The sequence below is a fragment of the Molossus molossus genome, unplaced genomic scaffold (assembly GCF_014108415.1).
Source record: "Molossus molossus isolate mMolMol1 unplaced genomic scaffold, mMolMol1.p scaffold_m16_p_11, whole genome shotgun sequence".
In the NCBI taxonomy this organism is placed as follows: Eukaryota; Metazoa; Chordata; class Mammalia; order Chiroptera; family Molossidae; genus Molossus; species Molossus molossus.
The window spans coordinates 100,318,117-100,332,929 of record NW_023425346.1 but is presented as its reverse complement, the minus strand read 5'-3'; the positions used below and the strand labels follow the sequence as shown (position 1 = coordinate 100,332,929).

General features: G+C 40.1%; 1 protein-coding gene across 10 annotated transcripts in view; it reads right to left on the bottom strand.

Annotated features, from left to right (window-relative positions):
* SP100 (SP100 nuclear antigen) overlaps positions 1–14,813 on the bottom strand; it is a 101,640-nt gene that overhangs the window by 39,584 nt on the left and 47,243 nt on the right. For 9 of the 10 annotated variants that reach the window (XR_004958658.1, XM_036254197.1, XM_036254196.1 and 6 more), the window contains 7 exons: positions 13,217–13,303; positions 12,073–12,126; positions 11,321–11,410; positions 10,500–10,553; positions 7,648–7,731; positions 3,662–3,778; positions 2,372–2,425 (listed from right to left, as the gene is read on the bottom strand). Coding sequence is in view for 9 of the 10 variants with exons in the window: in XM_036254197.1 (XP_036110090.1) it covers positions 2,372–2,425; positions 3,662–3,778; positions 7,648–7,731; positions 10,500–10,553; positions 11,321–11,410; positions 12,073–12,126; positions 13,217–13,303 (540 nt within the window). In the remaining variant the exon portion in view is untranslated. The remainder of the gene's footprint in view (positions 1–2,371; positions 2,426–3,661; positions 3,779–7,647; positions 7,732–10,499; positions 10,554–11,320; positions 11,411–12,072; positions 12,127–13,216; positions 13,304–14,813) is intronic. The other variant, XM_036254199.1, reaches the window with a different exon arrangement.

Below are 14,813 nucleotides of genomic sequence, written 5' to 3'. Positions count from 1 at the left end.
AGGACTGGGGGATGGGTTAAAAGATGAAGGAATTAAGAAGTACAAATTGGTTGTTAGACTGATAAACCTCAAAGGGAAGGGGGGAGGGAGGAATGGATGAGATAAACCAAAGAACTTCTATACATATATGCATAGCCAATGGACACCGACAATAGTGTGGCGAAGGCAGGAGGGGGGCGGGATTGGGGAAGAGGGAGTCAAGGGGAACAAAAAGGGGGAACACCTGTAATACATTCAACAATAAAGATGAGTTAAAAAAAAAACACAAATATAATAAGAATCCTCATCCAAATACCAAAAATGTCATTCATGTCATGTATTGAGGTGACGACTAGAAATAAATCCGAAAATAAAAAGATAAGAGATCTCAAGCCGATTCAGGGTTAAACAACAAGATGGGAAACTATAGTAAAAAAATCAGTATACATTCTATATTGCTATTTTTAGGTAAGATCCTTTTCAAGCCTTTCTCTATTTTTGCCAACAAAATTGAACTCTATGGGTCTGTGTTTCTTATATGGCTAACTAATGAAATTCCAGATTTAAAAAATGTAAGTTTTCTATGAGGTATCACCTCACACCTTCCAGAATGGCTGCCATCAACAAATCATCAAACAACAAGTGCTGGTGAGAGTGTGGAAAAAAGGGGACTCTAGTACACTGCTGGTGGGAATGCAGACTGGGGCAGCCACTATGGAAAACAATATGGTGTTACCTCAAAAAATAAAAAATGGAACTGCCATTTGACCCAGTGATCCTACTTCTAGGAATATATCTTAAGAAGCCTGAAACATCAATCAGAAAGAATATATGTACTCCCATGTTCATAGCAGCACTATATACAATAGCTGAGATCTGGAAATAGCCTAAGTACCCATCAGTAGATGAGTGGATAAAAAAGCTGTGGTACATTTGCACAGTGGAATGCTATGCAGCTACAAGAAAGAAAGATCTCCTACCCTTTGAGACAACATGGAGGGACCTGGAGAGTATTATACTAAGCGAAATAAGCCAGTCAGAGAAGGACAAGTACCACATGATCTCACTTATTTGTGGAATATAATGAACAAAAGCTGATGAACAAAATAGATCCAGAGACAAGGAAGTAGGGATCAGACTGACAAACCTCAGAGGGAAGGGGGATAGGGTGGGAAGAGATAAACCAAAGGACTTTTATGCATGTATACATAGCCAATGGACACAGACAATAGTGTGGGGAAGGCAGGAGTGAGGACGGAGCAGGGAGGAGGGGTCAACGGCAGAACAAAGGGGGGGGCATCTGTAATACTTTCAACAATAAAGTTAAAAAAAATTTTTTTAAATCAATGGAAAAAATATCGTGGGGTGAGGATCCACAAAAGGAAAAAACAAAACAAAAACAAACTCATAGAAATAGAGCAGACTGGTGGTTGCGAGGGGGTGGGGAGTGAAGGTGGTCAAAGGACACAAAAGGTCCAAACTTCCAGAATAAATTCTGGGGATGTAATGTACAAAGTGCACACAGTCAACAGTAATGTGCTGTGTATGTATCTGAAAGGTGCCCAGACAGTAAATTTGAAAAGCTCTCAACATACGTATAAAAAAACCCATACCTATGTGAAGTGATGGATATGTTAAAAAAATAAATATGTAAGTTTTTGTAACAGGAAACAATGACACAGCATTCTGTGACAAGGAGTTCTATGAAGAAGTAAAACAAATGACCAAAACAAATGAAAAAAATGCTCAACTATACTAAAAATGAAAATAGTGTATGTTAAAGCATCCTTAAATAATTTAAGATTTTTTATAGCTCTGAAAAATGTTAAATGTTTTTGGCCTGGCTGGTGTAGCTCTGTGGATTGAGCACCGTCCCATGGACTGAGAGGTCCTGGTTCGATTCCCCGTCAGAGCATATGGCTGGGTTGTGGGCTTGATCCCCAGTAGGGGGCGTGCAGGAGGCAGCCAATGGATGTTTCTCCCTCACATCCATGTTTCCATCTCTCTCTCCCTAAAAAAAAAAAAAAAAGAGAGAAACTAAAAAATGTTTTTATTGTCTAGGTATGACATATTAATTTTAAAAAGCAAGAAAAGGACAAGTATGCACAGAATTAACTTATTTAGATAAATAAAACTATATTCCAGAATGTACTGATACATACATAGAAAAATTCTGGAAAGACATATACCAATGTTTATAAACCACATATACTTCAAAATCGAAATAAAAACCAACATGAAGATATGAGCATTTTGAAAAAAATAGTTACTTTAAAAGACATTTTTTTTTTGGTCTTATGAAAGGTATAGAAAATAATGATAATAAACATTTGCATTACAAAAACAGTTAATTTGTAACATAAAAATCAAGTAAATTCTTATTCACTCTTACTTCTTTTCCGACTGTGTTTTCCCAAAGTAGACTTTCTTCCAATATCCATGTTGTCTAGAAAGTAACAAGTGGTGGTCAGAGAACTGTAATTTCTTCATAAAAGTTACAAATCTAAAAAAAAATGACAAATTTTGCCTTGGTTGCTTTGGCTCAGCTGTTATAAGTGTCGGTCTACAGACCAGAGTCTCGAGTTTGATTCCTAGTCGAAGGCACATACCTTGGTGGCGGGTTCAATTCCCCGGTCCCAGTTAGGGCAGCCAATTGATGTGTCTCTCTCACATTGATGTTTTTCTCCCCCCACCCCCTCTCTCTCCCTCTCACTCTATCTGAAAAAAAAAATCAATAAAAAAATATCCTTTGGTGAGGATTAAAAAAATAAATAAAAATTACAAATCTTATGACAGTTCACATTGTGGAAGGCTTGAGTTTATAATGATGTCTGAGTGTCTAAATGAATCAGATATACAAATTTATATCTAAGGTCTTTATTTCTCTGAGACTTTGAAAAACTCTTTGTTACATATATGCATCCGTTTCCTCATTTATGAAGTGGGTAGGGAGTAAAAGTTATCCTGTTCAGGCTTTAGATTTCTTAATGAAAATGAAATAAGGTCTTATTTGTGAAAGTTAATGACTAATTGCTATATAAACCAACAGCATGCTGGAGGGCAGCCTTCAAAACTATATGTTGAGCCTAGGAATAGTTAGTTGAGGTCTTTTTCCTGACAGATAGCAGTACCATTTATTTGTCTTTTGAGGTCTTTTCAAGGTTGTGACAAGGTGACACCATTATCTATCAACAGAAGAACACTTGGATTTCTTTGCTCCATGAACAAGGGTGGAAGTAATTATACAAATCCAACATTTTGGTATTGATACGCTAATAGAGTACACAAGATACTGGTTTTTGTTTTTTAAGTCAGTGTGTTTCTACTACATCATCCATGTAAAATCAGCAGGACCCATTTTGTTAATCACGACTGTGATCATGATCTCCTGCCTCCCAGTTGTTCCCCAAAGCGTCAGGTCAAGCAAATGCAGAGCATGAGATTCTGACATGGACTAGGCCCCTTCCTTATCAAAGGGTTGTCAGAGTCAAGTGCATCAGGAAACAGAAACTCTGATTTCAGACACCTGACATCCTGCAGCCTGGGTCCTGTGACTCTCACCTTCATAACCGACCTATTCCCTGCTGGTGAGCAGCTTCACATTGTCCTTGAACCTTGATACACCAAGGATCTGCGGTATCTGCTGAATCGCCTCCACCCCAAGACCCTTGGGCGGCCTTACCCATCATGTCAGATGCTTGGGTACTTTCAGTCTTTGCTTCTTGGCCTCTTGGCACACCTTTGGATGAACACATGACACAGGGACACTCCTCATTTCCAGTTCCTTGGAGCTCTGCTCCTATGTTATGATTTGTAAAAAATTTTAATTTGCAATTTTAATTTGCATCCCCTGCCCTCCAACCATCTTCCTTTTCCCCAACATCAAAGGATGGCTCTACCTCTGAAATCTCTTTGTCTATTGTTGCTTCTCATTGTCTCTGTCCCTTCCTTTCAATCTGGTGTGTTTTTTTTTCTCTATTTTCTTTTTCTCTTTGCCCAAAATCTGCATCTTTGTTTTTTTTCTTTGTGTTTCTCCCACCCATTCGCAGACATTTCGCAGACATTTGTATTTATTTTGTGAAATGTTATTATTTTCCAGAAATACTGTTACATTGACATGTCTACACATATGTATATATAATTGTTAAAATAATTTTTGTAAACCTACCATATAAATACTCGAATAAACTAACTTTTGCCAGACAAACTTCCAGATGTCGGAAAACAGAGAGTGAACAATTCTTTCCATTTACTCAACAAATTTGTTAAACCCTTATGTGCCAGGTGCTGAGATGAACACTGATAACAATACAGGGCATAAGACTACTGAGGCATCCCTGCTTGTCAATCTTAAAAGCAACCATGACATTGACACATAAAGAAGTGAATATATTGAAAACTGAAGAATGTTAGAACACAGATTGCACAGAATACTCTGGAGGTGGTGTTGGGGAATAAGACAGGAAGAGCTAGCTTAGTCTGAGATGAGGGACCCCTCCCAGAGGAAGTATCATGGATGCAGGAGTTATCCCAATTATGGAGAAAAGGGACCAAGACAATAGTCCCAAATAAATGGAGAAGCATATGCAAAGGTCTACATTCAGCAAATGCAAGTAACCAAGAGGGATTTAGAATGTCTGAAGATGGAATAGGAAAGTTAGTGGCAATGATGACGATGGAGAAGGAGCAGGAGCCTTGAGGTAGGTGGGTCTGGGGGCCACATGAATCCTAAAAGAAAGTTAAGGACACTGGATTTTATGTAGGGTAGCAAAATGGACACATCTGCATTTTTGAAAGACCAGTTTGACTAAGTCACTTTGAATACGTTTGGTAGGAACAAGATTAGAAGCAGGGGACAAGCAGGAGCCTGTCACTCTAGTTCCAGTGAGAAGTGATATAGACAAACTTCAATGTCTACATTGATGAGAGTGATAGCACTGGGGATGGAGGTGCATGGACAGGCTGGAGACATTTAAAAGGAAGAATTAATAAGTTACAGAGGGCTATCTTGATGACTCTGAGAATATGAACTTGAAAGAATGGATAAATTAATAGTGTGTTTCAGAGCTAGAGAACACGGGAAGCAGATGCTGGTTTTAGGGGAAAAGGTGATGTGCTCAGTTTTGGAAGAGCTGAGTTTCAATCTGAAGGAATCTAAGTGGAGAAGGCTCAAGTCTTCAGGACCTTGACCAGAGGTCTTCCTGACAGTTGGACGCATGAGTTTAGAAGCTTAGAAGGCTGGGCTAGAGATGTATGTTTAGGAACCAATAGGTTGTAGATGGTGATTGAAGCCACAATGCCTGGTGACATCTCTGGTAATCTGGGTGAGTTACAGGGGCTGCTTTTGATACCTGGGGACACCATACCCTGAAAACGCACTGCTGGTGTGAATCACCCCTTGTGCAGCCATTGCTTTTGTCTCATGGTCATCTCAGATCCCGCCATTTCTTCATCTCTCTTCTCTCTCCCTTTCCTACTGCCCCCTCTTACGTTTCTCTCTCATTTTAACTTTCTTTAGTTCTTTTTGTGCCTCCTAAGTGCCTCTCCATTGATTACCCCCTGTATGTATCTCATGCCCATCTAGTTCTCTGTGCCTCTATCTCGGGACCTGGTTTTATTATTGAAATGATCCTCTCTCCACTGTCACTTCCCGTCTGTTTCTTGGCTTCTTTGCTTCCTTCTCTCAATCTTGATCTCTTGGCTGTTTTTCCAGTTGCAATCTTTGTCTTTATATTTTCTTTGTCTATGTGGGGCTTAATCTTACAAATTAGTACTTTTCTCATCACCAAGCGCCTGCCCTTTTGACATTGACCTTGATGTTGACCGCTATTTCTGTTGCCAGTTTCCTAAGAGCTTTCTGCATTGCCAGTCTGTCAGTCAGTCATGAACTTCTTCACTACATTTCTGGTAAGCTTCCGAGACGTGTCTTGAAAGTCATCCTTCTTCCCCTACAGAACCCCCTTCTGGTTAGATTTGGATTCTATGTCCACTTAGAAAAACTTGAAACTTACTCAGATACCTTTTCCTTTGATGACCCCAGCCTACCTTTTCCACTCTTCCTCCTTACATCATCTACTCAGTGTCCCCTCCTTGCATTCAGGAGCCCTGCTCTTTTTTCTCTTCCGTTTCCTCAGATGGGATGATGCCGTCCTAATCTGTGCCAAGTCTGTCTGTACATGAGTGTGTGTTCATTTGTGTGCACATAGGCGGCAATGTTTGGGGGGAGAAGTAGGGAAAAGAAGGAAGAGCTCTCTCTCTGTGCCGACAGGGAAATAAAGATAACTGATAAGTGGTATCACAATTGGCTTCTCCACCACATTCTAACAGGCTGGTATCTCTTCTGACGCTCTTCCTCTCTATTCATTTGGAGAACTTTGAATCCACAGGGCACTGAAGGGAAGTAAGAAAATGACACACAATACATGGTGACCAGGAACACACTTCAAGGTGGTCATGCTGAATTATGCTCACAGCTCAGATGCACTAAGGAAAGTCACCTACTCCAATGACTACACCTCACATACAACAGATAGTTGTCTCTTTTTCTTTCTAGCCATACCTCATTCTCTTCTTACTTCTCCGTGTTTTTCTCATTGTTCTGCCTTACACGTTTCTATCTCCACCACATTGGTTCTGAGATCTTCTCTGTCCTTAATTTATGTTTCTCTCTTTTTAAATCAATGATACTGTTAATCTGTTTATTTTTATTTCTCTGTTCATTCTTTTTAGCTTTATTATTCTAGGTGTTTTGTATATCATATAGCTGGCTCTATTCCTACCTCTTTGTTTCTTTATGATTTTCATATTTCCCTCTCTCTCAAGATACATATATATTAACATATGAATATCCACACCAATATAGGTGGTTATACATCTAACTAACTATATATATATATATATATATATATATATATATATATATAAATTGTTGTTGCTAAGTAAGTTTTCTTGTATCAGGCACCTGTGACTACACCAGGTCCCTTGTACCTCCTCTTTGGACTTTGATCATATAACATAGTTCTTATCTTCCTGCCTGTTACATACAACATTCACCCTTTTTGACCCTTATAAATTGGTACAATTTCCTCATCCTAAAATGGGGATAGCAAGAATTAGCCTGCCTAAGTCTTAAGAATTTTGTGATGACAAAGTAAAATCCTATTTGCCAACAAATAAGATTTAAAATACTTACTTTAAAATAACATGATATGATCCAATTACAATGTGATGGAAATCTGTCAAAAACTATACTAAAGTTTGAGAATGGTTGATCTGAAGCTTTTATTTCTGTCTATAATTACAAAGTAGAACCAGTTCTCTTTTACAATCACAAACGACATTAATGTGAACCAATAGAGATCTAAGATCTTAGTGTTGGTGGGCATCACAGAAGGTATTTAAAAAGATATTATAATTTTGCTATTTATTTCTTCTAAAACAGCAGTGTATAATTATATACATTTAGTCAATAGGATTCATCCTATTAAACACGAGTTTATAGTACTTTCCTTCCTCCTTCCATTTTCTAAAATGCTGAAAGGAGTTACCAGGAGTAACTGGGTATAATGTCTTCAAGGTGCTCTGAATAAAATGCATCTGGAAACAGTAGCTTTTAATTCAGATTCCTGACATTCGCAGGCCAAGGCTTGGCATCTTAATCTTCTTTACCTGACCCATTTCTTAGGGCTGAACTAGACGTTTCCTGAGGTTCTTCTCCGTTACTCAGTTCTGAAGAGTCATCACTGTTGATTCCTGCAGAAAGAAACAAAATTCTGTAACAGTCTCAGTCTGCATCCTAGGAACCAATCCATCATGGAATCGTCAAAAGGAAAGTTGGAAAAGGGAAGCTCGTGTAGTAGGGGGAGGAGCATTCCTACTGCCAGGCCACCCAGGGCCTCCATCTGACCTGTTGGTAGAGCCACCACTTTTTGTCATGGAAGGCATTCCCTTTTGTCACCATTTCTTACACTTTTTTACCCTTTCCACTTGTCTGCACACATTTCTTTTTCTACTCTGTTTTTGTTTTTTTTTTATCCAGGGGAACCGTGGAAGTAATATTTTCAAGATGTCAGAGCTTCTATCATCTGGGCCCTCAATGACTGTGTGGAGCAGAGCATCCCTCCACCCCAGTACTACTTTAGTTTTTATGTGAGTAAAGAAAAAACTCGTATTGCTTTTGTGCCATTGAACTTTTATATCGATTAGCCCAGCCCACCCAATGCAAAATGTATAATGTGTATCATCTAAAATCCCAATAAATTACTTTTTTTTATTTAAAAGATATCACCAAAAAATTGACTGAAGCTTTTATAATAAAGAAAACTATTTGTTACATCAAGAGTTTTAGGACTTCCGGTCAAGATGGCGGGTAGGTAAATGCGGTATCGCGTCCTCCCACAACCACATCAAAGTTAAAATTAAACTACAGAACAACCATCATTCAAAACCGCCTGAAATCGAGCTGAATGGAAGTCCTACGACTACGGAATTAAAGCAGCAGCCACATCGAGACTGGTAGGAGGGCGGAGGGGACGGGCTGGTCCCACACCCACGTGTGGCGGATAAAAATCAGGACACCTCGGCTGGGAAGGTCCTCTTTGAGGACTGAGGGGTCCCTGTCCCACACCAGGCGCCCTGCTCAGGGTTCCAGTGCCAGGAAGAGAATCCCCATCACTTCTGGAGGTAAAACCAGCAGGAACTGAGGCTCAGGGAGGCTGAGGAGGCTGGAACCCCAGGCAGCTCCTCTTAAAGGGCCCGAGCATGGACTTATCAGACTCTCTCCCTCTGAGCTTGGAGGGGAGGCAGCTCGAGGGGCGCCAGAGACATACAGATATGAACTGAGCTGTTTGGCACTGGAGAGGGGGCTGGAGAGGGGCTTTCTCCGGGTCAGAGGTGCTGTCAGAGGTCTTTGCTCTGTTGGTGAGCCCTTTCCTGGGGCGGCAGACAGCCCCCATATCTGGGACTCCAGCAACCTGGCTGACACTGGTAGCCCCATCTGGTGATTCCCTGAGGCCCCGCCCCACCCAAATTTCAGGCCCACCCAAGCTGTGCCAGTTGCTTAACCACAGGATTGGCCTGTCTTGAATCCTGCTTCAGGTTTTCTTAAATTCTTTCAATCAAACAGCATCTGGTCTCAGCTAGGACCATACCTCTTATTAAGTAATACATAGAAACAAACACAGGGAGGCAGCCAAAATGAGGAGACAAAGAAACAGGTCCCACATGAAAGAACAGAAAAAATCTCCATGAAAAGAACTAAGCGAAATGGAGATAAGCAACCTAACAGATGCTGAGTTCAAAATACTGCTTATAAGGATGCTCAATGAACTTAGTGAGAACCTCAGCGAACTAAGTGAGGGCCTCAAGAGCATAAAAAAGGACCAGTCAGAAATGAAGGATGCACAGTCAGAAATGAAGGAGACACTAACTGAAATAAAAAAATAATTTATATAGATTCAATAGTAGAGTAGGTAAAGCCAAGAAGCAAAATATCGATTTGGAATATAAGAAAAAAAACAACAACACCCAATCAGAACAGTAAAAAGAAAGAATCCAAAAAAATGAGGATAGTGTAAGGAACCTCTGGGACAACTTCAAGCATGCCAACACACGCATCTTGGGGGTGCCAGAAGGAGAAGAGAGAGAACAAAAAATCGAAAACCTATTTGAAACAATAATGGCAGAAAACTTCCCTAATTTGGTGAAGGAAACAGACATACAAGTCCAGGAAGCACAGAGAGTCCCAAACAAAATGAACCCCAAGAGGCCCATACCAAGACACATCATCATCCAAATGCAAAAGGTTCAAGACAAAGAGATAATTTTAAAAGCAGCAAGAGAAAAGCAGTTAGTTACCTACAAGGAAGTTCTCATAAGACTGTCAGCTGATTTCTCAAAAGAAACTTTGCAGGCCAGAAGGGAGTGGCAAGAAATATTCAGAGTGATGAAAAGCAAGAACCTACAACCAAGATTACTCTATCCTGCAAAGCTGTCATTTAGAATCGATGGCCATATAAAGACTTTCCCAGACAAGAAAAAGTTAAAAGATTTCATCACCACCAAACCGTTATTATATGAAATGTTGAAGCGTCTTTTTAAAGAAAAAGATAAAATATATAAATAAGCAAAATGGCAATGAATACATATCTATTGACAGTGGAATCTACAAAGAAAATGAACAGGCAGAACAGAAACATTCTCATAGATACAGAGAACATTTTGTTGGTTGCCAGATCAGAGGGGGTTTGGGGGAATGGGTGAAAAAAGGTGAAGAGATTAAGAACAAATTGGTTGCTGGACGGACAAATGTCAAAGAGAAGGGGGTTGGGGAGGGAGGTGTGAAGAAATAAACCAAAGAACTTATATGCATAACCAATGGACACAAACAACAGTGTGGAAAAAGGCGGGAGCGGGGCAGGAGTTTGGGGGAGGAGCTCAATGGGGGAGAAATGAGGAACATCTGTAATACATTCAACATTAAAGATTAAAAAAATAGAAAAAAAAGTTTTAATTGTTCTCACGTTTTTTCTTATTGCTCCTCATCCAAGTAGGTTGGTTTTCGATATCTGTAGAATCTAGGAGGTAAAGGAGAACACAACCAGTAATCTATAACGAAAAGAGTTAAATCTTATGACTCCTCACACTGTAGAAAAATTTAGACTATAAAGATAGGATGATGGTCATTCTTGTCTCTTCCCAGCTAAAGAAAAGAGATAGCTACCAAGTGACGCGAAGACCCATGATCCTTTAGCCCATATGTAGTATCAAAGAGGTTTTGAAAACCAACATTTTTTCATAGATTGGCAGCTAACTAATTTGGCAATGAATCTGGACTTAGCTACCATAAGGCTGTGTAAACTCTTTATCACATGTTTTCCCACAATTTGTTGTTTTGAAATATCACTATATAGGCCAATGTCATGTTGGGGGTCATCTGACAAAAGTTATAAATGGGATTTGATCGTAACAACCAGACGCTTTTCCTTCTGTCAATAAATAGAGCGTATGACCAGAGTCAGTTGAGGTTTGAACAAGTTTGTGACAAAACTGAGCCAGAGCTGACCGTCCCTCTGTCCCTGCTCTGCACAGAATGGGTGGGGAGTGGGGACAGCACTGTGTGGCCCACCACTCTGAGGGAGGACACGTCTGCGAACATGGAGTGAGACGCGCTGCCCTCCGACTGGAGCTTCCTGTGGAGCCCGAACTGTCTCCTTTCTTCACAGGTTGGAAAGTGACCACAGAGATGGAGGCGGGAATGGGCTGCAGGGCCGTGGTGTGTGCTCAGAGCAACGGGAGCGACTCAGACCCTGCGGTCCTGGAGCCTGGCGATGGCAGTCCTCACCCTCCTCGTCAGGACTTCTCTCTGCAGACCTCCAGAGCACTGGGGGCGTCTCGTCTGCGCTGGACTCCGAAGACCCTTCCCGACTTCTCCCTGCGGAAGAGCAAATGGCCCTTGGAGGTCTGTGTGTGAGCAGGACCCGGGGAGGGAGAGTTGGGAAGCTCTGAAAACCCAGGGCTAGAATGTCCCTCCCTCAGACCTCCGCCACCTGCCTTTCGTGTTCACCTGACCTGTAGGTCGGTGCTATCCCTCCTGTCCCCTGAGCCTGGGCTAAGGTACTTCACCCCCGGGGGCCTCTCTGCTTTCTCTTGGACCTCTGTTTCCTTACCCCAGATTCTCTTTCTCCTGTTACTCGTCTCTTTATGGATTTGTTGCTGTTGGATCTGTATTCACACTTATTTTTAGCTCTGCTCCTCTCCTAGGGATGTCTTAGAAATGTGGTGTGGAAGAAGGCGAATCTCCCACTTGACTGTTTCCCAGAACGACTTTGCAAAATAGAGCCCCACCCTCCCCCATCTAATACTCCTAGGGCTGTTTACTGGAGAAAAAAATTAAATTCTATTGTGTCTGAGTCTTTGACTTCTTTGTGTTTATATGTTACCATTAGCCTAACTTATACAAAGGTTAAAATCCAAACTGGTCAAAATTAAAGCAAATTTATATTTTACTTTGAAGGACATAAAAAAGGTTAGAATTAATATTTTGTAGGACATATTGTTCACTTATGACTATGAAGAGTTCTTATTTATTCTTACCAGTTTTCCAAAGTCTTTTCCTGCACACAGGTGATTTTCTGAAATCCACAGGCTCTGAAAATAGGAGGAAAGAAACAGCTATCTGTACACAAAAGTCTTAAAAATTCTACGATAATATTGATGTTGAGATGATCATTTTTCATCTTTTCTTTTTTTTTATCCTCACCCAAGGACATTTTTCCATTTTTTGTTCAGATAGACTGGGAGGGAGAGAGAGAGAGAGAGAGAGAGAAACATCAACGTGAAAGGGACACATCGAGTGTTTGCCACCTGCACAACCCAACCAGGGCAGGGGACAAACTGCAACCGAGGTACATGCCCTTAGCAGGAACTGAACCCAGGTCTCTCTGGACCGCAGGCTGACGCTCTATCTGCTGAGCCAAACCAGCCAGGGTCATTTTCATCTTTTCTTAAACTGAATCAAGTTCTGGTGCCCAGGCTCATAATGCTGGGTTCCTGTCTGGCTCTGCTTTCTACTCTCCTTTAAACTTTATTACCTCTGGTTTCTCCACTCTAATGCTGGGATAACCTAGTTATCCTATCTCCCTATTAATGTTTTTGTAAAAACAAAATGAGCTTTTATTTATAAAAGCCCTGTGAAAAATCACAATGTAAGTTCATGATTTAACTATCTTTTGGGTTCAAGAGTAGTTGCGCTGAAGTTATTTCTATGTCAATAATTAAATAGCAGCACAAATTATTCTTTGAAGTCTTTCTAAATTGGGGACTAATGACAATATTGTCAACAAATACAGAAGTACCGTGATGATGCAGTATAAAATATAAAGCATGTTGGTAGAAACTAAGCATATTACCTCAACTCTTTAGCATTAATAGATTCGATAGTGTGTAGTAAAAAAGACTGTCATGTACTAGTGTATTATTGGTACATTTGCAATATATCAATTGATTGAAATTGATATATCAATTGATTGGGCTTATCCAGTTAAACAAAAGTTGACAATGTCTTTTTGCCCTCTTTCATATTCCAATAGGGTCAAAGAAGTTAAGTGCAGAAAATGGTGTGCTGCAAGTAATCAAGTCAATGAATATAGAGAATGTCTGAATAAGATTCATCAGGAAACAGAGCTCTGGATTTAGACTCTGGATATTTTTTCCAGGAATGCAATCCTAATATTCTTACGTGCTGCAGTGTTGGGTGCTGAGCAGGTGGCTTCTTGGGTATCTCCTTCCTCGTCTGATTGTAAGTAGTGAAGGTTATAATTGATCACTGCAAAAACAAATAGGATTCTTTAGGTGTCTCAGTGTAACCAAGGGACTGATGCAGCAGGAAGTCCCCTAATACAACTTGAAAAATCTTGAAAACCCATGTATACCACAGCCTATACACAGGCACTTGGTTTGCCCTTCGAAGTCACCTACCAGAGCAGAGACAAGTCACTGGCAAGGGGCCCCTCTGCTCTCTTTGAATCTTACCCTCCAGCACTTCTCTCTCTTTCTCCTCTTACCCCTTCTGTCATCATTTCACACTTCCTCCTCTGCTGTTTCTTTGTGGGGAAATCTTGTGTTAAAGGCAGAGAGCCTCCTGCACACCCTGGTGTCCACTGAACTGTCAACAAAGCTGGGAACTAATCTTCTCTTGTGTCTGAGACCTACAGACCTATACTGGGACCACCTTTTAGAGCAGTTTGCCTACACTAAGACACAAGTTAGAACGTGTACTTCCTAGAAACTGAAGCAAATTTACATTTTACTTTGATAGATCTAGTGAGCAACTGAAAGAACATGTTATTTGAAATACTGATCTTTTGTAACATCAAGACCAGGTTACATTTTTATTTGTTCTTAGGCCTTTTCCTAGTGTGTTTTCCTATACAGGCATGTGCCCAATATCCTCTGAGAAAGTTGAAGGGAAAACCAGTCACCAATCTGTGCACTAAAGAGCCACAGAGCTTAGGACCAGTCATGCTGCCCATGGGATTGAGGGAACAACATTTTGTCAACCACTCTGAGCTCTGATTTTACAAAAAATAAAAAATAAAACAGAATCCAGGACAGTAGCTTTGTCTTTCTCTTAATCTCCAGGGGACTTTGTAGATGACCCGGAAAGATTTATGTGATTGTATCTTCTCATCTGGAAACAAGGACACCAATATCTGTCCTGCTTACTCTTCAGGGTTGTTGTAAAGGAAAAAGTAAGATACTATTTGCAAAAGTCCTTTGAAAAATCACTCTATATGTCATGACTTGCTGGAGAACTCTGTCAAAAATAACACTTTGGGTTTCAGAAACCTATCTTAAGTCTTTATTTCTTCTAACACTGGAGAGTTGGATGAATTGTCTTCAGATATGATTCAAAGTCTGTAATCAGATGACAACATGACCTAACGAAACATTAGGTTTCTGTTCTCTATAGAAATTACCATAGAAATCCAACACTTTATAGGTGTTAGTTTTAAAATAAACTTATCACCGTGCTAGCTCATTTCTACTATACAATCAATATAGGGTCCATATGTTGACTAATAGGACCCATCAATAGATGTCATCCTCAAAAATATGTATATGTTTATTTAATAACTCTTTCTATCTAAATCTATCTATCTATCTATCTATCTATCTATCTATCTATCATCTATCTATCTATCTATCTATCTATCTATCTATCTATCTATCAATCATGATTTCTTCCTATCTATCTATCTATCTATCTATCTATCTATCTATCTATCTATCTATCTATCATGATTTCTTCCTGCATTTCCCCCCAAAATCAAAGT